Here is a 21,102-nt window from a genome sequence, read left to right on the forward strand (position 1 = left end):
AAGTGTTGCAGATGAACATAAAAACCTTGGAAAATTAATGCTCCTAAAGTCAACCTGCAATTTGATTTTTATTCTACCTCAATCCTTGTTGTATTTTCTAAGGGACATTAATTATTCTTGTATTAAGTCAAGCCTAAGTCACCTCTAAGTAGTAATTCACACAAATATTCTGTTTTATGAAGTGAGGCAGAGCAGAGCAAACATTTTAGGCAACCCAAAATCAGCAAAAACGATTCAGAAGCACACACAAAATTTCTGTAAATTCTTTATTGCATGGATTAAGAAAAAAAGTATTCCCTTTTCTACATCAACTCCCAGGCTCCAAAGAGTTACAGGGTCTGCCTTACACACTGATGTTAGAAGCAGCAGCTCAAACTGGTTTTACAGAACAGGAAACCAACCAACAGTTAGAAAAGCACTCATTAAAGCTGATATTACAAGGAAATTCCCTTTAGCTATGCAAGTCTGCCACTGATGCAATTCATCCACCCCAATTTCCAGTGCAGCTTGAACCCACTCACTCTCACTGGACATTTTCCAGTTAAATCTGCTTGCAAATCTGCTCTTTGTTTGTTGTTTTTTTTTTTCTCTATATCTTCTCAACTAGCTGTGAGCCCCCTGCAGGCTCACTGGGGACCCTTGGCTGTGCAGGATGGTGCTCACAAGCTGAAGCAGAGGAGAAAGGTGGGGCAGGGGCTGCTCAGAGGCTCCAGAGCATGGCCACAGCCTTGCAGATGCCCACGTCGTGGTGGTTGAAGTGGCAGAGGCCAGCGAAGGTCAGGGCAGACAGCACATAGAGCCCCACGTTGGCCACTTTATTGGGCACATCTCCATGCACATAATCAGTAATTACCTGGCCCAGACCCCTAAACAGGAGAGAAAAGCTCAAATCAAAGTTCACCCACTGCAATCCATCTGCTTTGTGTCCCCGTCCTACCCAGTCGCTTCTTCCCCTCCCCTGCTGCCATTCCTGAGGAATGCTCAGCTCCCACTCACAAGGAGGGTGAATCTATTCCAAAAACAAAACAAAACATTCCACAGGTTCTATTGAAAATACACAGAATGGTTCAGAGTTTTCTTGAGGAAACCAAGTGTTGACCACAGCTCTTTGGAATCTGCCTTCTTATCTGACTTTCCTGGAAAAGAGGAAAACTAAGGAAATATCTGGGAGACAAAGACAGAAGGCTCCTGGGTATGCATTTAGATTAGGAGAGTGGCAACCAAAGAAATCAGCATATTTTCAGTTTTTTCTGCATCTGGGAGTGAACTCCTATCCAGATTTGAACTATCCAGCAACACGAGACACAGGATGCTTGTTTTGGGAAAAAGCTCCCACTCAGAGCAAGGAAAGTGCAAGAATCCCTGGCACAAACTCCAAAGGGCAGAACTGAAGTTTAAGAAAACCTGGCACCCCCAAAGTTCAGGAAAATCTGCTTTATCCTTGTGGCAAGGAACCCCCAAACCTCAGCAAGGTGGTTTGGCCCACTCCTGAAGCTCCTAATTCCCACTCTTAATTAGTCCTCTGCTCTCATTAAGGATCACAGCAGAACTAGACTGAGCAAACATCCATCCAGGAATAAAGGAAATAATCATCCAGGTCTCCTTAGTGGAATATTTGCTGGGAGCTCTTTAATATGCAGAACCTCATCACCACTGAGATGTACAAAGCCAGTGCACGGAGCTTTAGAGGCAGAATATTTTTATATTAATTTATACAGATCTGCCCTCTTTCTGCTTCTTCCACAGGTTAAAAACATCCAGGATTCTACACTTCAAAGGGCAAGGAAGTGCTCCTAAGGCTTTTACAGAGTTTTTATGGATCTTTTCTGAGTGAGACAGCAGTGTGACCAAAGTACAACTGTCACCAAACGTGGAGACAAAAAATGACTTTTCCCAGGTGTTTTACACCAGACCAGGATGAAGTTTGGAGCCAGCAAACCTTCACTGCTGTGAGCTGAGCCCTGCAAACCTTCTTTCCTGTGAGCTGTGCTTACCAGTGGCCGTGCAGGGTGAGGGCTGCAGCCAGGGAATAGTCCACAGCTGGTCCAGGGCACAGGTAGGCTGCAGGCAGCAGCCCCAGCAGCAGCACACTGACAGCTCGCTCCCCTGTCCAGTGCAAAGATGCAGCCTTGGAACTGCCTGCAAGGAGAAAGATTCTGAGGGAAAAGCCCCTCTGGCAAGGGCTGAAGGGATGGTTTGGAATCTGCAGTGTCTGCAAAACAAAACCCAGCAGGAGCAGTGCTTGCAGCATCAGCGAGGCTGAAACCATCAAGAACTGACTCTGAAATGATCAGTGCAACACTCCCAAAGTGCTCAGCTAACACACAGATACCATCCACCCACCTAAAACAAAATGCAAATGTTTCCCTTCGTTTGGGCACAGAGAAAAGACATTGAGAAAGTGAAAAGACAAGGAAAGCAAAGGATCTGAAGTTTGGACCTGGGCAAAGTGCAAGCTGAAGTGCAGTGCACTGGAAACAGTGCTGCTGCAGGTGAGGGTGCACACACTCCTCACAGCACAGTTATTTATCACAAATAACACTCTGCACAGTCACTGCCCTGCCTAACAACACCCAGCATCTCACAACCTTCCCCTTAAATCAATGGGCATGGAGGATTCCTATTCCCTCTGCAGGTAACACCTGTAACACTACATCACCCAACCAGAAAACCACTGTACCATGTGTAAATCTCTTCTGTTTTTGTGACAGCTGCCATTTAAAATCTCCTAAGTGGCCCAAAAAAAAAATTATAAACTCAGCCTGGTTTGGGATGGGAGGGACCTTAAAGCTCATCTTGTTTTAAAATCCAGACAGACACAGACAGACAGACACACAGACAGACACACAGACAGACACACAGACAGACAGACAGACACACACACAGACACACAGACAGACACACAGACAGACAGACACACAGACAGACAGAGACAGACAGACACACAGACACACAGACAGATAGACAGACACACAGACACACACACAGACAGACAGACACAGACACAGACAGACACAGACACAGACACACAGACACACAGACACACAGACACACAGACAGACACACAGACACACAGACACACAGACACACAGACAGACACACAGACAGACAGACACACAGACAGACAGACAGACACACAGACACACAGTGCACAGACACACAGACACACAGACAGACACACAGACACACAGACAGACACACAGACACACAGACACACAGACAGACAGACACACAGACACACAGACAGATAGACAGACACACAGACACACACACAGACAGACAGACACAGACACACACACACACAGACACACAGACACACAGACACAGAGTCACAGACAGACACACAGACAGACACACAGACACACAGACAGACAGACACACAGACACACAGACACACAGACACAGACACACACACAGACAGACAGACAGACACACAGACACACACACACACACACACACACACACACACACACAGACACACAGACAGACACACAGACACACACACACACAGACACACACACACACAGACAGACACACAGACACACAGACACACAGACACACACACACACAGACACACACACACACAGACACACACACACACACACACAGACACACAGACAGACACACAGACACACACACACACAGACACACACACACAGACACACACACACAGACACACAGACACACACACACACAGACACACACACACAGACACACACACACACAGACACACACACACACAGACACACAGACACACACACACACACACACACACACACACACACACACACACACACAGACACACACACACACAGACACACACACACACAGACACACACAGACACACACACAGACAGACACACAGACACACAGACACACAGACAGACACACAGACACACAGACAGACACACAGACACACAGACAGACACAGACACACAGACACACAGACACACAGACAGACAGACACACAGACACAGACAGACACACAGACAGACTCACAGCCAGCCGGGCCGTACCGTGCTCCGGGCGGGCCGGGCCGTGCCTGTCGCGGGCCGGGGCGCAGCGAGCGGCGGCGGCACCGAGCGCGGCGGGGCGGCGGAGCAGAGCCGAGCCGAGCAGAGCTGCGGGACAGCGGGGCGTGAGCGCGGGGACCCGCCAGAGCCACCGGACCCGCCAGAACCACCGGGACCCGCCAGAGCCACCGGGACCCGCCAGAGCCACCGGGACCCCGCCAGAGCCACCGGGACCCGCCAGAGCCACGGGACCCGCCAGAGCCACCGGGACCCGCCACCGGACCCGCCAGAGCCACCGGGACCCGCCAGAACCACCGGGACCCGCCAGAACCACCGGGACCCGCACCCACCGGGACCCCGCCAGAACCACCGGGACCCGCCAGAGCCACCGGGACCCGCCAGAGCCACCGGGACCCGCCAGAACCACCGGGACCCCGCCAGAGCCACCGGGACCCCGCCAGAGCCACTGGGACCCGCCAGAACCACCGGGACCCCGCCAGAACCACCGGGACCCGCCAGAACCACCGGGACCCGCCAGAACCACCGGGGCCGCCAGAACCACCGGGACCCGCCAGAACCACCGGGACCCGCACCCACGGGACCCGCCACCGGGACCCGCCAGAACCACCGGGACCGCCAGAGCCACCGGACCCGCCACCGGGACCCCGCCAGAACCACCGGGACCCGCCAGAACCACCGGGACCCCGCCAGAACCACCGGGACCCGCCAGAACCACCGGGACCCGCCAGAACCACCGGGACCCCGCCAGAACCACCGGGACCCGCACCACCGGGACCCGCCAGAGCACCGGGACCCGCCAGAACCACCGGGGATCCCGCCAGAGCCACCGGGACCCGCCAGAACCACCGGACCCGCACCCACCGGGACCCGCCAGAGCCACCGGGACCCGCCAGAACCACCGGGACCCGCCAGAACCACCGGGACCCGCCAGAACCACCGGGACCCGCCAGAGCCCCCGGGACCCGCCAGAACCACCGGGACCCGCCACCGGGACCCCGCCAGAACCACCGGGACCCCGCCGAGCCACCGGGACCCGCACCCACCGGGACCCGCCAGACCCACCGGGACCCGCCAGAACCACCGGGACCCGCCAGAACCACCGGGGTCCCGCACCCTCCAGAGTCCCGTACCCGGGGGTACGGGAGGTCCCTGCACTATCCAGGGGTCCGGCACCCTACGCCATTCCGCACCCTCCGGGGTCCCGCAGCACCGGGGCTCCCGTACCACCCGAGGGTCCCGCACCCTCCGGGGTCCCGCACCCTCCGGGGTCCCGCTCTCCGCCGGCCCGGCCCCACTCACCCAGGGAGGCCCCGCGGGGCCGCGCCGCCAGCAGCGCCAGCGCCATGTCCGCTCCAAGGGCACCGCGCCCGGACACGGAAACGCCGCCCGAGCTTCCGCTTCCGCCGCACCGGCACCGGCACCGGCACCGGCACCGGAACCGGAACCGGCACCGGCAGCGGAACCGGCACCGGAACCGGCACCGGAACCGGCACCGGCACCGGCAGCGGAACCGGAACCGGCACCGGCAGCGGCCGGCGGCTCCCAGCGGCTGGGAATGCCGGGGCAGCGGGGGGATGTGGGGATGGAACCGGCAAGCTGGTGGAAGGGGTTGTGCTCATGGAACTGGAATGTCAATGAATTCCCTTCCAGCACAAACCATTCTGTACTTAAATTCTGCCTTAAATTCACTTCTGTCGCTCTGTAATTCTGTCCCGGAGCAGAGCCAGGTGCTCCTCCCCTGTGTGTTACTGAAACTCCTCCGTGAACATCCCGTTTTCCCTCCCATTTGACGGGACAAAAGGAACAGCAGTCAGGGCTTGGAGTGAGGATTTGGGGCCACTGACGCTGTTTTGTGCTTGTCCAGGACACAACCATCACCCCACACAGTTCCCCTGATTGCATCTGCAGAAACAAACAGCACAGGGAGAACACAGGCAGCACCCAGCCTGCCAGGCCTGTGCTCTGTGCCCGGGCTTTGCTCCAGAACAATGACAGAAGCATCAAACACATCTGGATTTATTTCTTTTATTAAAAGGCTTGGCTGTTTGCTGCAGGGAGAACGGGCTGGTACCAGTTTCTCCAGTAACACTGGGCAGAGCAGAGACAGGACACGGCACCCACCAAGGCCTCTGTCAGCACAAATGGCTTCAGCATCCCCATCGAGGTGGAAGGAAGGTGGACACGGTGGCCAGTCCACAGCAGGCTCTGGACAGGAGTCTAAACCAAGCAGATGAGCTGGTGGTTTTTTCCAGCCATAGAGAAGAAGTCACTGCACCTTCAGCTGGAATGGGAACATTCCCTCAGCTCCCCTCCCTGCCCAGCACGCCCCCATGGTGGAGGATGGCAAGACAAAACTACATGGGGCTGACAGTGACATCTCCTTAGTTCCCAGCTTGATTATCAGCCTGTCCTCTCTCCCGCTGGCCATTGTTTTGGTGAGCCAAAAGAGCAATCTGTTCCAACATAATTTACAAAAAGCCAATCTGATGCCAGCCAAAGGCTCTGGAGCTGGCAGGATGGAGGTGCTGTCCTGCTGAGGGCAGCCAGGCTGGGCTGTGCAAACCAGTGCTGGGGCAGTGCTGAGTGACACACCTGCCTCTGTCCTCCCCTGCTGCCCTGAGCTGCCCCCAGCCCCCTCAGTCCTCATCAGAGCTGTCCTCAGATTTCTCATCCCCTGCCACCTTCCAGTTCTTCCTCTTGCTCCTTTTCTCGGGCACCTCGCTCGGCCTCTCGGGCGCCGAGCCGTGCCGCTTCTTTCTCTTCCTCGGGGGCCCTCTGTCCTTTTTCCCCTCGGATTCAGTGTCCTCAGAGCTGCTGGTGCTGGAGCTGCTTGCATGGCAAAAGTCACTCTCCTGCCCAGAAGAAGAGGTAGGTTCCTTGGCAGGCACTTTCCTGGGTTTTTTCTTGCGCTTGTGTTTTCCTTTCCGGGCGCTCGGAGCCTCCTCTCCCGAGCCCTCGCTCTCTCCCCGGGAGGAATCTGTGGAACTTCTCTCCTGCTCCTTTTTCTTTTTCTTCCTCTTTTTGTGTGAGCGCTTTTTTTGCTTCTTCTTGTGGGATTTCTTGGTTTTTTTCCTTTTGTGGGACTCACGGGCTGTTTGCTTCCCCGGGTGGGATCTCTTCTTCCCATTGACAGCATTTTGCTCATCTCCTTCCTTCTGATCACTGGAAAAAGGACAGGAGGAGGTAAATTGAAAGGCACTGAGTGATGAAACTCATTTATATCCAATCTGTAAGCCTGAAAAATATTAATGATTCTGCTGGGTGTAGGGTAAAAATAATTAATTCTGTCTTAAAATCTTGTTTTTTCCACGCTCCAGGATACTGCAAGAATTTATTTACTTCCCAGACTCACAGATTTTGGTATCTCCAGCTAAACATGAATATCTTAATTACTACAAAAGATTCTCCTAAGACTCACAGCTCATTAATGGATTTGAATTTTTTAACTGCAAAGCTTTGCTTTCAAGGCTGGTCTCTATTCAAAAATTAAAATTCAGTTTGTAAAATTCCCAGAAGGCAGATTCTGGATCCATCAGCAAGAGTGTCTGTCTTACCTGTCTGTGTCAAATTCTTCAGGGTACAACTCTTTATATCCACTGTGCCCCCACCTGTAAGAAATCAGAACCATCCATTAAAAACAGGCAACATGTTTGAGGACAAAATTGCAATTGTGAAAAGGCAGAGCCACAGAATGAATCTGAGTTTAGACAGGGAGGAAGGAAATAGGACTGATTTGATTGATGTTATTTAAATCACCTTATGCACCCACAGCACAACTCAGATTTCTTTAAAACAACCCTGGACTTGTGTTTCTTGAGGGTTTTTTTAAGCTTATTGGGCAGAGTAATAAATTAGAAACTCCAGAGATGAGCTCAAATTGGTTTTTCTGTCACATGGCAGAAGTTTGTACCTGTTAGTCATTCTAAAAATGAGCTCAAGCTCTATTTCATCACAGCACACTAAACAGAAACGTGCCATTTTTTTGGTACAGGACTCCAATTACAACCACAGAATAAAACACCCCTACAGACCTGTCTGGCATGTTGGCTTCACATTCATACAGCTTTTTATTCCAGGATCTGGCCCTGAGGAGATCATCTTCCACCAGGTCAAGGAGCTGTGGGTTCCTGGATTTCCAGTTCCTGTGTCCCTCCTCGTCGAAGCCGTCGCTGCGCATGCGGCTGCTGGGGGAGAGCAGCCCCCTCAGGGGGGCACCTGCAGCCCAGAGCCCCCCCTGCACCCCAGAGCCCCCCCTGCACCCCAGAGCCCCCCTGCACCCCAGAGCCCCCACCTGCACCCCAGAGCCCCCACCTGCACCCCAGAGCCCCACCTGCACCCCAGAGCCCCCACCTGCACCCCAGAGCCCCCCACCTGCACCCCAGAGCCCCCAGCTGCACCCCCACCTGCACCCCAGAGCCCCCACCTGCACCCCAGAGCCCCAGCTGCACCCCAGAGCCCCCACCTGCACCCCAGAGCCCCCAGCTGCACCCCAGAGCCCCAGCTGCACCCCCCCTGCACCCCAGAGCCCCCACCTGCACCCCCCCTGCACCCCAGAGCCCCCAGCTGCACCCCCACCTGCACCCCCACCTGCACCCCAGAGCCCCCACCTGCACTCCAGAGCCCTCACCTGCACCCCAGAGCCCCCACCTGCACCCCCCTGCACCCCAGAGCCCCCACCTGCACCCCCACCTGCACCCCAGAGCCCCCCCCTGCACTCCAGAGCCCCCACCTGCACCCCAGAGCCCCCCCCTGCACCCCCAGAGCCCCCACCTGCACCCCAGAGCCCCCCCCTGCACCCCAGAGCCCCCACCTGCACCCCAGAGCCCCCACCTGCACCCCAGAGCCCCCCACCTGCACCCCCACTGCACCCCAGAGCCCCCCCCTGCACTCCAGAGCCCTCACCTGCACCCCAGAGCCCCCCCCTGCACCCCAGAGCCCCCCCTGCACCCCAGAGCCCTCACCTGCACCCCAGAGCCCCCCCCTGCACCCCAGATCCCCCCCCTGCACCCCAGAGCCCCCCCTGCACTCCAGAGCCCTCACCTGCACCCCAGAGCCCCCCCCTGCACCCCAGATCCCCCCCCTGCACCCCAGAGCCCCCACCTGCACCCCAGAGCCCCCCCCTGCACCCCAGAGCCCCCACCTGCCCCCCAGAGCCCCCCTGCACCCCAGAGCCCCCCCCTGCACCCCAGAGGCCCCCACCTGCACCCAGAGCCCCCACCTGCACCCCCCCCTGCACCCCAGAGCCCCCCACCTGCACCCCAGAGCCCCCCCTGCACCCAGAGCCCCCCCTGCACCCCAGAGCCCCCACCTGCACCCCAGAGCCCCCCCTGCACCCCAGAGCCCCCCCCTGCACCCCCACCTGCACCCCAGAGCCCCCCCTGCACCCCCACCCCACAGCTCAGAGAATCAGCACACACACACCAGTGCTCAGCCTTCAGCACAGGCTTCAAAGAGCAAGTCAGTGTTTCTGTGCTGTGTCTCACCTGGAGGTGTCTGACAGCATTCGGCTTTGTCTTTTCCAGTAAGTCTCTTCTGTCTGCTTCTCCCATTCCCTTATTTTCCACATTTCTGTCTCTTCCTGAAGCTGGAATCACAAAAAAACGACTTTAACATCAGTCATGCAGCACGTGTAAGAAAACTCACAGCCACTTTTCCTATCATCCCCAAACAAAGGATTATTTACACATATCTCTATTCAAAAGAAAACTTCCTGATGCTGGTTAGACCTGCTGGATTAGGATTCATTAAAGTGTTTGTTAAACTTAATGGAGCTGCTTAATCCTGCACTAAAATCCTGCCTGTGCACATAAAGTTCAAATTATTTCATGCAATTAAAAGCACACGCACAGTGCAACAAATGAAATAAAGCCCATTAAAAACCTGCTACTTTTTAAGTAAGTACAGACATATTCCTTCACCAAGAACTCAAGAGAAACGGGGTGAAACCAAAACTCGGGGAAACCGGAACAGGCTTAAACCGAACCCGACACAAACAGCGTTAAACCGAAAGTGACCCCGAGGATGAGGATGTGGCCGATTTCCCAAATTCCTTTTATTTCTGCCAAACACTGATGGATCAGAAACCCGTCCCGCATCACCGGCATGTCCCCGCACCCCGTTCGGCCCCGCTCGGCCCCACTCGGTTCCGTTCGGTCCCGTTCGGCCCCGCTCGGCCCCACTCGGTTCCGTTCGGCCCCGTTCGGCCCCGTTCGGCCCTCCTCGGCCCCGCTCGGTTCCGTTCGGCCCCGCTCGGTCCCGCTCGGCCCCGTTCGGCCCCGCTCGGTCCCATTCGGGCCCCGCTCGGCCCCGTTCGGCCCCGCTCGGCCCGGCCTCACCTTGTTGTGCGCTCCGGTGTGGCGGATGACGTTGCGCAGCAGCACCTTCCCCACGGGCACGCGGGACATGCTGCGGCCGCTGCCGCGGGCCCGCTCCGGCCGCGGTGCCGGTGGCGCTGGCGGCGGTGGCGGTGGCGGTGTCGGTGTCGGTGGCGGTGTTAGTGGCGGTATTTGTGCCGGTGCTTGTGCCGGTGCTTGTGCCGGTGCTGGCGGTGGCCAGGCTGGGCCGGGCCGGGCCGGGCGGGGGACGCGGAAACGCGCGGGGCCGCGCGCCCGCCGCTTCCGGCGCCGTCTCCAGGGCAACGGCGCCGCCAGGAGCGTGAGGACCGCGGGCTCCGGACGGCCCGAACGGAGCCGAAACGGCCCGAACGGAGCCGAAACGGCCCGAACGGAGCCGAAACGGCCCGAACGGAGCCGAAACGGTCCGAACGGAGCCGAACCGGCCCGAACGGAGCCGAAACGGCCCGAACGGAGCCGAAACGGTCCGAACGGAGCAGAAACGGCCCGAACGGAGCCGAAACGGCCCGAACGGAGCCGAAACGGTCCGAACGGAGCAGAAACGGCCCGAACGGAGCCGAAACGGCCCGAACGGAGCAGAACCGGCCCGAACTGAGCAGAACGACTCCAAACGGAGCAGAACGGCTCCAAACGGACACGAACCGCTCCAAACGGGACAGAACGGCTCCAAACGGACACGAACCGCTCCAAACGGGACAGAACGGCTCCAAACGGTGCAGAACGGCTCCAAACGGAGCAGAAATGCTCCAAACGGACACGAACCGTCCTAAACGGAGAAGAAACACCCCAAACGGAACAAAACCGCTCCAAACGGAGCAGAACTGCCCCAAACGGACCCGAATTCCCGCAAACGGACCCGAATTGCCCCAAACGGACCCGAATTTTCCCAAAAAGAGCAGAACTGCCCCAAACAGACCCGAATCGTCCCAAATGGACCCGAACTGCCCCAAACGGACCCGAATTCTCCCAAACGGAGCAGAACTGCCCCAAACAGACCCGAATTCTCCCAAACGGACCCAAATCGTCCCAAATGGACCCGAACTGCCCCAAAGGGAGCAGAACCATCCCGGTACCCCGGGTCCAGCCCCGATCCAGCCCCGCGCTGCCCCCGTGGCTCGGAGCATGGGCTGGGGACAGCAAGTGGCAGCTCTAAAGAAATCCTCTTTTTGGGGGAAAACACCCCAAAATCAACCCCAAAAATTCCCAGAAGCACTGCGGCTGGGGAACGCTGGAAACGATGTAACTCGTTAATAGTTTCAATCAATTACTTAACAAAATTTTATGTAATGGTTTAAATTCAATTTTACATAATGGTTTCAATATAATTTTGAATAGTTTTAATAAATTTTAAGTCTTATTTATAATTTATTTTCTTGTTTTCATGACCTTTCAATTAATTGTTTTCCATAATTGTGGATATTCTTAGCCAGCATTTAGCAAAACTGTTGTTTTGCTAAATACATCTTGGGAAAATGAGTGAAACTTTTTGAAGTTTTGGCAGATTACACAACAAAAGCCCAGAGTGAAAATCTTCGATGGTGGGGGGGGTTTAGAGCATTTTTAATTCACTTTTTACTCATGAGGGGCGAGTATCTCAAAAGCCTTTAGAGATGCAAGTAGAAAAGGAAGGTCAGAGGAACAGTAGCACCATCAAACTCATGAAAAAAAAGAGTAGATTCTAAATATTCAAAGAATATTTGAATATTTAGTGACAGCAGTGGTTATGTGCTGTAGGAAAGAAGCACCAATGCTCTGCTGCACCACTCAGGGGACAGCAGGGATGTGGTTTTGTTAAATAAATAAATGGACAGGATTGCCACGGTTAGAGCAGCTCTCTGAAGTATTTGATGCTGGGAGAGCCTGGCACACACAGCCCCACAGCTGAAGCTGCAGACAGCAAAAAGCAAATGTCTGGGCAGATTTGTGATTAAATTTCAGGTTAATAGGGTGAGTGTCACTGTGAGAGGCTGCAGAGCACTGACCCAGAGCAGGAAAGCCACACACAACTGAAGAGAAAAGCACTGGGACATGGTTTAGTAGTTGTCAATTCCAAACATTTAATGGAACATGGTTCACTAGAGCCAGTCTGGAATCAGGGTATTTCAGGTCATTCAAGAAAATCCAAAACCTTAATGCACTTTTTTTTTTTTTTTTTTCTTAAGCAAGGCATCACAGCAACCAGACACTTAATAGTTCCCAACAAAAAATATTTAATTTTCCACAGTATTTTCTTTCAATATCTTAGTGAATTATGTAGAATTTTACAGGAGACAGTACTTAATGCAATATACAGAATAACAGGATCACCCTGAACAACTTCTTCCTTTTTTTCCAACTCTGCCCCCCTATTTAATTCTCCTGGTCACTCTGTCATTACTGCACAGTTGTCCTTTTTTTTACATGAACATTTTCCATGTGGAAAGTGGAATTTCAGAATGTTCAGCACTGCAGCCCTTGCAGGATACAATGCCTGGAGTAACTGGACACGAGTCCAACAGACTAGAGAAGCACCTTACATACAATATGTACATGGAGAGCACATTCTGCAGCTTTACTGAGGCTGGACAACAAAGAATCCAGGGAAGGTCTGCAATTCCAGTGGCTTAAGTTCAGAGCTTCCTATGTTAGAATGCCTGAAATGAAAAATCCCAAACATCCCAGTCCTCACATGATTAACATTCCCTGGTGGGATCATCAGCACGTGTGATTTGTCTGCACTGGCTTCCAACACATTGAACATTCTGCAGAGCAGTTACTCCCACAGCATCAGAGCCTGGCTTAACTCAGCCACAGGAGCAGCAGCTACAGAGTTTCAGACAAAAGCAGATGCCAGTGAGAGTCCATGAGGAGACAGCACATTCCCTGTGACCCCCAGACAGCAGGGCTGTCCCCTAAAGTGCTCAGCAGGGGTCACAGGGCTGAGAGCTCCCAGCCAGTGCCAAACTCCAGCAGGGCTCTGGAGCAGCCCTGGCCTTTGGGACACCATTCCCAGGCACTTCAGTCCCTCAGTGCTGGGAGTCCCCCTCCTCCTCCTTGTACCCTTCTCTGGCCATCTCACCTGCCTCCTGTGAAGAGATGTTTGAAATTCCAATCTCTGACAACACTCAGGTTGTGAAACTGTTGGGATGCAACCCCTGACACCCGAGTTTACAAGCAGCTGGCACAATGCCAGGATATTTTTGTTTTATTTTTTAGATCTGGGATGCTTAACTCTGTTTTGGAAGAGTTTGCAAGTTAACTAACTGTATAAAAATACAGTGTAGCTGTAATATTGCTCTGAAAAGCACTTTTGCAAACTTTTTTTTTTTTTTTTTTTTTTTTCTGTACAGACTGGTAAATAACATTACCAGATAATATAATACATATTTTAAATTAAAAAAAAAGAAACTGTCTCAAAGTCTGAACACTAAAGTCTAAACAGCTTGTTTAAAACACAACAGTGTGACCCAGGAAAATTCTCTTTTGCATGGTTAAATTATAGCAGCATGGTTACTGGCTTTTCAAGGAAATTCTTGAACTCTGCAAGCCACTGTGCTCCAACTGCTCCATCCACAACACGGTGGTCACAGCTCAGGGTGACAGACATCATGCTGGCCACGTCAAAGCTGGGAGAAAAACACACCAAAAAAAAGGTTAACACACTGCTCTGCAAGGCAGGGCCACTCACACAGCAGGAAAGCTGCTCCTGAGAGCCAGGAACAGCACTGGTGACATGTTCCTCCCAACTGCACTGGGGAGCAGATCATGTTCATCCCTTCTCTGAGGAAAACTAAGGAGGGAATTCCCACAGCACTAAAACCAGCTGTGTGTGCTCCCCTTGGGCAGGGAGCTCAGCTTTCCTGGCAGCACAAGGACAGCCCCACACAAAGAACAAGAACCATTTTAGTTCCAAACAGGATCCATCCTTTGGGTTCTCCTTAAATGTAAATTTAAACAAGCAGTGAAAGCACTGTGCCAACAACACATTTTAGGGTTTTTAAAATTATTTTCTAAAGTAGGTGTTAGGAAACTAGGCATGATTTCAGAGTTCAGGAGCAGATGAAAACTCACCCTTTCTCATTATCAGCTGGCACTAGTATTTCTTTTGAGGAACCCACTGCCAGGATGCAGGCTTGAGGTGGATTGATTATGGCAGAGAAATTCTTAATCCCATACATTCCTAAATTGGAAATTGTGAAAGTACCACCCTAAAAGAGAACAAACACATGCATGGTGAATCTCACAAAAACTGTTTTATGTGGGAATATGAGGAGAGGAGGGACCTTATCCCAGCCTGCAGCTCCCTGATGAGGAGAGCAGGGACAGGATCCAGCTGGGGCTGTGCCAGGGGAATGTGGGATGAGATCAGAGGAAGGTTCTGCCCCAGAGGGGCTGGCACTGCCCAGGCTCCCCAGGAATGGGCACAGCCCCAGGCTGCCACAGCTCCAGGAGGGGCTGGACACTCTCCAGAGCTGCCCAGGTGGGATTTGGGGTGCCAGTGTCCTTCCCACTCAGGATGTTCTGTGACAACTGAACAGGGCTCCAACAGCACAAAACAGCCTTTGCTCTTTGCCAGAAGCCCAGAGCAGCAGAGCAGAACAGCACCATGGGGGTCTCACCTGGAACTCCTGAGGCTGCAGCTTGCCCTCCCGGGCCCTGGCTGCCAGGGAAGCCACGTCCCTGCTGATGGCAGCCAGGCCCTTGATGTGAGCATTGAAGACAATGGGGGTGATGAGCCCTGCAGGGGTGCTGACAGCCACACTCACATCCACCACGTGATTCCTGCAACACACACAGCAGCTCAGAGCAAACAGCACCACAGCAAACACAGAAAATACAAAACTACCCACACAACCCGCATTAATATTCATTTGCAACAATTATTTCCCACCAGCCTTAGGCTCAAACATTTTATCACTTTCACAAAACCTCTCACCTTCACATATTTTCCCCTCCCTCAAATCCCAGCAGAAGTTCTGTTTTGCCATATAGTTGCTGGCTGTGACCATGCCACAAACTTACTGCCTAATAACTGTGTCCATCCATGAAGAATTTGCCTCAGGTACCTTCAAGCATGCCAAAGCAGAAGCTTTAATAATGAAATCGTTGACAGAAAGCTTAGTATTAGCTGGGACCTCCTGCAAAGAAAGAGATTCCAGGTGGCAGTTTGTCCCCTGCACATCACACCAATAAATGAGGGCAGTCACTGCAGCTCACAGGAAACATCAGAAAACAATCACACCACTTGCAGGCATTAAAATTCAAAGATAATTTCGAAGGTGAAAGTATCACATGAGGAAAATCTCATTCTGCCACAGACAGTTCAGAACTGCCCCACAAAGACACTGAAAAAAGTGTTTTTTTCCAAGCCAAGATGCCAGAACTCACCTGATTGAGCTCTTTCCTTAGCACCAGGACCTTTCCCATGTTGACATCAATGGACAGGTAGTAGTGAGGTATTGTTTGTTTGGACTGCATCAGCCTCTGAGCAATGACCTGGGGGTGTGCAGAGCAGGGAGCACACATGAGCCTGGCAATCCACAGCTGGAGGAATGCTCTGGGGAAGGACAGAGGCTCCTTACCCTGCGGATGTTGCTGATGGGGATGTCTGTGAAGGTGCCCTCGGGTGCTGCAGCAGCTGCAGGAGCTGCCTCTGGAGCTGCAGCCTGCAGGAACACCAGTGTCACTGCCAGGAACACCCCACAGCAAGCCCAGCTCAGGGCTGAGCCAAGCTGCCTCTTGGGAAGAGCAGCAATTTCCACCTCTGCAGCAGCCACCAGGCTCCCCCCAACCCCCAGACTGATGATGAAATGCAGTGTGAGTGTGTGAGGCTCCCAGGCTGTGCTGCTCTGGCACCTCCATCAGCTCAGGACAACACAAACCATGGCATCAGAAGCCTTTGGGCAGCAGTGAAAGGTTTGCTGGGTCTGGCTTTCCTTCTGATCCCCTCTCCCAGCTGGGACTGGGTGGCCTCAGCCTGTGAACATTCAGCAACCAAAGGAAGGCTTGGGACACACTGGTTGTTATCTCAGTGAAATATCAAAGGGACAAAGGGAGGTTTGGGTGTTTCTGGCAGGTTACATTTCCCAATCTTACAGTCACCACTGCCCACACAACCCAGCAATGCCAGTTCCATGCAGGATCTGCCCTTCCACAGGGCCTTTCCATTCCTGTAGCATCCATCCCCACAGATTCCCAGCCTACTCACTGGAGCAGCCTTTGATGGCACAAATGACTCCACATCTTTTTTGGTGATTCTTCCATCTGGTCCAGTACCTGAAAGGGACAAAGGAAAATGGGGGAGGATTTTGATTATTTCCAGCATGGCTTTGCTTCTGAATGTACCAGTTTTATTCAATAGAGAGAAATCACTGAACACAACTCCTGGTTCACAGCTGCAGAAAGAACAGCAAAATATGGATTTCCAAGGACAGAAAAGTGACAGTGAGAGCAAAGAAGTGGAAAGGAAAGGTACCTTTCACTTGGGTAAGGTCGATTCCTTTCTCTGCTGCCAATTTCTTTGCCAGGGGACTGACCACAACCCTTCCTCCTTTTTGGGGTGGTGCTGCTTTTGGGGCTGCTGGAGCAGCAGCAGGCTGGGGAGGAGGAGGAGGAGCAGCTGCAGGAGGTGCCATCACCTAAACAAAGAATCAAAGCCATCAGTGGAACCACAGCAAGAGAACTGGCCCATCAATTTATCCATCAAGAGAGAACCATTCATCTGCACAAAGGCTCCCAGAGATTAAACCAGAAACTCACTGGGAAGGAGGTCAGCTGAGCTATACATCAAATAAAATAAAGACCTTAGGCTCCCCATTTCCAAGGATGAGGAATCAGAACTGGCACAAGCAACAAGCTGGGAAAAAGATCAGAATGAATGAAACCTGCTGTAGGTCTTGGAGGGCAAATTAGTGATGACTTCTGAACAGATGGATCAGCTCTGCACTCTGTGAAGCCAGGGCTCCACAGGCTGAGCTCAGGCCTGGCAGAGGTGCCAGGGCTGCTCCTTACCGGGGGAGGGGGGGCAGGAGGGGCTGCAGCCTTCATGTCAGTGACTGCAGCAGCCTGGTAGTCAGCAAAGGCTGGGATATCAGCCTCCTTCTCCACAATGATGCACAGGGGAGCTCCTAAGGGCACGTCTCTTGTTCCTTCAGGCACCAAGATCTTGGCCAGGTAACCTTCCTCCTGCACTTCAAAGCCTGCAGGGGGCAAAACAACACAGAGGAGCTGCAGAGCTGCTGCTGGGCACTCTGGCAGCTGAAGCAGGAGAATCCTTTCCAGCAGGGAACCTCTCCATGCACTTGGAGAAAGGATTGATGAGGAAATAAAAGCATTTTTAGGAGCTCCACTGTTTGGCTCTCCAGTGAAATGAGATGTTAACAAAACTTGTCCCTCAGCATCACCCCCTGAGCAGCCAGAGGAGCTGGCAGAGGATGCTTGGGACCCTTCCAAGGGCACCTCAGCCCCCCTTGGCTGTGCACTCACCTATTGTGGCTTTATCTGTCTCAATTTCAGCCAGCAAGTCTCCCTCATTCAGCTTCTCCCCAACCTTCTTCTCCCACCTCTGCACTGTGCCCATTGTCATGGTGGGTGACAGAGCAGGGAGAGTGACCTGGCAAGGCACAGAGCACAACACATCAGACCCTGGGCATGCACAAGGCTCAGGAACAGTCTGAACTCCTGAGAAATGATGCCAACCTAAAGCAGCAGCTTTAATGCACTCCTAGGTGTGGCTCCATGACAGCCAAGCAGAGCTGTGCCATTGTGCTGCTTTGGCTTCTTTTAGCAAGGCCTGAGCACGGAGAGCAAGCAAGAGCAGAGGGCAAGAAATGGATAAATCAAAATAATCATCACTGCCACCACCCTGCAAGGCAAAGGAAGGCTGCAGCCAGTCACTTTGTCACTGTGACACACACAAAAAACTGGGCAGAGGGGGCAAGCAGAGGGAAGAAAACAAATTTGGTAGCCAGAACACAAATTTAGAAGCCATTCATTAATTCTTGTATTACTGACTTTGAGTAACATCAGTTTTATCTGTGGGATGGGGTTCAATATTCCCGATTTTCTTTTCCAAAGGGATGTCAAACAAACCCCCCTGTACAAAGTGCCCAAATCCATGTGGATGCACTTCAAAACCTAAGCAAAGCCAAAAGTTTCTATCCACAAACACAGCTCATTATTAGCCACCCACAGACACATGTGGTGTGTTCACCAGAGCACCAGATTGCAGTTCTGCTCTGAGATATGAGCACAGCTCATTCACACTAAGCACAGGGTCTTTTTATACCAGAACTGTCCAAATAATGCAGATTTCACATATTTTTCAAGACAACAACCCTGGAGGGACAAGTCTCTCCTCCAGCAGCAGCTGGGATGCTGAAATAAATTTATTAGAAAAGCTTTCTGGGATGTCCCCCAACACCTGCTCTAAGCACACAGCTGAAATGGAATAGTTAATAAATTCCCATTCCAGATGGTTTTTATGACAAAATACCCCACAGGCAGCAATGCCAAGGGCAGAAAAAGAGTGTAAGAAGCCTTGAAGCAGGAGCAGTGCTCTCTTACCTGCATGTGAGGAGGGTAAGAGCTGCCAGGGGCCTGAGGAGAAGGCTGAGGTGGTGGGGAGGGGGCTGCAGCTGGAGGGGGAGGCACTGAGGCTGCAGGGGCAGCAGCTGCTGCAGAATCCAGGGTGTAATTTTTGAAGGCATCAATATATTCAGGCCTAGAAGAACACACAGAGCCCCAGACCCCATCAGGTGATGGTGTCAGTCTTTCACTCAAGGCACCCCAGAAGCCCCAAGAGGGGAAATTCACCTCAAGGGTTAGGACAATACATACTTTTCTACTGTGATACATATTACAGCCCCAATAGGAACATCCCTTGTCCCTTCTGGCACCAGGATCTTGGCCAGGTAACATTCCTCCAGGCTCTCAAAGCCAACTGTAGCTTTGTCTGTCTCCACCTTTGAGAGAGAACAGGAAATGGTGAGCCCAGGGCCTCAGGGTCACAGTTCTGGAGCCACCACTGAGGCAGCAGCTCTAGGGGAGTTTGCACTCAGACTGAGAGGCTGAGAGCCTCCAAAACCTGTCATCAGGCAGAGCCAGCCCCAGCCCAGCCCTGTCCCCAGATACCTCTGCTATGAGATCCCCTTCATTGATCTTGTCCCCCTCCTTCTTCTCCCAGCGCGCGATGGTGCCCATCTGCATGGTGGGGGACAGCGCTGGCAGTGCCACCTGGGAGGGACAGCAGTGTCACAAAGCAGGCAGATCCAGCAGCAGCAATCACACACAGCACGGGGACAAATCCTCAGCTCTGCTGCCAACCCCCAGGACTGCCCCCAGCTCTGCTGAACAGCCCTGGGCTGTGCTTGCCCCATCCCTGAAGTGTTCAAGGTCAGGCTGGATGGGGCTTGGAGCCACCTGGGACAGTGCAAGGTGTCCCTGCACAGGGCTTCAAGGTCCCTTCCAAGCCTTTGACACTCTGGTTCTACCAAGAAAGGGTTACAGAGAGCCTGGGCTGTGCCGAGGGACCCACAGCAGTGCTGGGATAAAGGACAGAGGTGATGGAGGCAGCACCCCACACCCACACAGGGGCTTGAGGCTAAGCGGTGCCAAAGGCACGAAAACCACCGATTTTCTCCCAGTTTGGGCAGCCAGGTGTGGGAACAGGTTTACCCGTGGAGATGGTGCAGTCCCCATCCCCAGAGGCGTCTAAGAGCCGTGTGGGCGACGTGGTTCGGGGGCAGGAGAGGGGACATGGGGCAGGAGAGGGGCACGGGGGAAGGAGAGGGGCAGGAGAGGGGGCACGGGGCAGGAGAGGGGGCACGGGGCAGGAGAGGGGGCACGGGGCAGGAAAGGGGCACGGGGCAGGAGAGGGGGCACGGGGCAGGACAGGGGGCACGGGGCAGGAGAGGGGCACGGGGGCCAGGAGAGGGCACGGGGTTACACGGCCCGGGGGGCACGGGGGGGGGGGAGGGGCAGGAAGAGGGGGCACGGGGGCAGGACAGGGGGCACGGGGCAGGAGAGGGGGCACGGGGCAGGAGAGGGGGCACGGGGCAGGAGAGGGGGCACGGGGCAGGGCCAGGGGGCACGGGGAAGGAGAGGGGGCACGGGGGCAGGAGAGGGGGCACGGGGCAGGACAGGGGGCACGGGGCAGGGGTCCGGGGTGCCTCTCACCTTCTGGTGGGCCGGGAGGCCTGCAGCAGCGGCGCGGGACGAGCCGGGGCCAGGCCGGCGGCAGCAGCAGCGGGCGAGGCGCGGGGCCACCCCAGGCCGGGCCGCGCCGGGCCGGGCCAGCCCCGGCTCCGGGCCCGGCCCCGAGCGCTCGGCGGGGCCGCACCAGGCCGGGCGCCCCCGCCGCGCCCCGGGAAACGCGTCGCGCCAACACCCGCCACATGCTGGGGCTGGGCCGGAGCCGGGCTGCGCCGGGCGGGACCGGGGCCGGCGGCGCTCGGTGACCTCCGTGCGGGCGGCGCGGCGCGACACTGGGGCGGCCGTAAAGCGGCGGCGGCGGGCGGGCCCGGCCGCCTCAGGCACCGCCTCAGCGCCGCCTCAGCGCCGCCGCCCGAGCGGGGAGGGACGGCGTGGGGAGAGGGGGCTCAGCCTGAGCGAAATGGGGGGATCAGCCTGAGGAAAAGGGCGATCAGCCTGAGGAAAGGGGGATGAGCCTGAGGAAAGGGGGATCAGCCTGAGGAAAGGGGGATGAGCCTGAGGAAAGGGGGATCAGCCTGAGGAGA

At 54.5% G+C, this 21,102-nt stretch overlaps 3 protein-coding genes across 3 annotated transcripts; all 3 read right to left on the bottom strand.

The window, feature by feature from the left end:
* Nucleotides 1-252: 252 nt before the first annotated feature.
* SDHD (succinate dehydrogenase complex subunit D) lies at nt 253-5,491 on the bottom strand. The gene is made up of 4 exons (XM_079326812.1): nt 5,334-5,491; nt 4,017-4,121; nt 1,995-2,139; nt 253-866 (listed from the first exon to the last, which is right to left on the bottom strand). Exons 1-4 carry the CDS (start codon nt 5,377-5,379, stop codon nt 701-703), a joined length of 462 nt encoding a protein of 153 aa, XP_079182938.1. The 5' UTR covers nt 5,380-5,491; the 3' UTR covers nt 253-700.
* Nucleotides 5,492-6,045: 554 nt separating this feature from the next.
* NKAPD1 (NKAP domain containing 1) lies at nt 6,046-10,614 on the bottom strand. The gene is made up of 5 exons (XM_079326786.1): nt 10,370-10,614; nt 9,518-9,618; nt 8,066-8,218; nt 7,589-7,642; nt 6,046-7,196 (listed from the first exon to the last, which is right to left on the bottom strand). Exons 1-5 carry the CDS (start codon nt 10,436-10,438, stop codon nt 6,671-6,673), a joined length of 903 nt encoding a protein of 300 aa, XP_079182912.1. The 5' UTR covers nt 10,439-10,614; the 3' UTR covers nt 6,046-6,670.
* A 2,973-nt stretch (nt 10,615-13,587) lies between these two features.
* DLAT (dihydrolipoamide S-acetyltransferase) lies at nt 13,588-20,868 on the bottom strand. The gene is given in 15 exon segments (XM_079326942.1): nt 13,588-13,992; nt 14,438-14,574; nt 14,986-15,148; nt 15,389-15,504; nt 15,755-15,862; nt 15,949-16,032; nt 16,575-16,642; nt 16,842-17,004; nt 17,378-17,565; nt 17,852-17,978; nt 18,932-19,088; nt 19,205-19,329; nt 19,499-19,600; nt 20,543-20,563; nt 20,565-20,868. Coding segments are annotated over 15 exon segments (1,887 nt in total). The 5' UTR covers nt 20,763-20,868; the 3' UTR covers nt 13,588-13,862.
* Between the last annotated feature and the right edge of the window lie 234 nt (nt 20,869-21,102).

This window comes from Erithacus rubecula, assembly GCF_903797595.1.
Source record: "Erithacus rubecula genome assembly, chromosome: 25".
Taxonomy (NCBI): domain Eukaryota; kingdom Metazoa; phylum Chordata; class Aves; order Passeriformes; family Muscicapidae; genus Erithacus; species Erithacus rubecula.

Excerpts from the sequence above, each read along its gene's own strand:
- SDHD (XM_079326812.1), bottom strand. The coding sequence starts at position 5,379 with ATGGCGCTGGCGCTGCTGGCGGCGCGGCCCCGCGGGGCCTCCCTGG. Across the intron at positions 2,140-4,016 it reads CCCGGCCCGCCCGGAGCACG|GCAGTTCCAAGGCTGCATCT; the intron begins GTACGGCCCGGC and ends TTCTCCTTGCAG. Across the intron at positions 867-1,994 it reads CTCACCCTGCACGGCCACTG|GGGTCTGGGCCAGGTAATTA; the intron begins GTAAGCACAGCT and ends TCTCCTGTTTAG.
- NKAPD1 (XM_079326786.1), bottom strand. The coding sequence starts at position 10,438 with ATGTCCCGCGTGCCCGTGGGGAAGGTGCTGCTGCGCAACGTCATCCGC. Across the intron at positions 7,643-8,065 it reads GAAGCCAACATGCCAGACAG|GTGGGGGCACAGTGGATATA; the intron begins GTCTGTAGGGGT and ends GATTTCTTACAG. Across the intron at positions 7,197-7,588 it reads GAAGAATTTGACACAGACAG|TGATCAGAAGGAAGGAGATG; the intron begins GTAAGACAGACA and ends TCCTTTTTCCAG.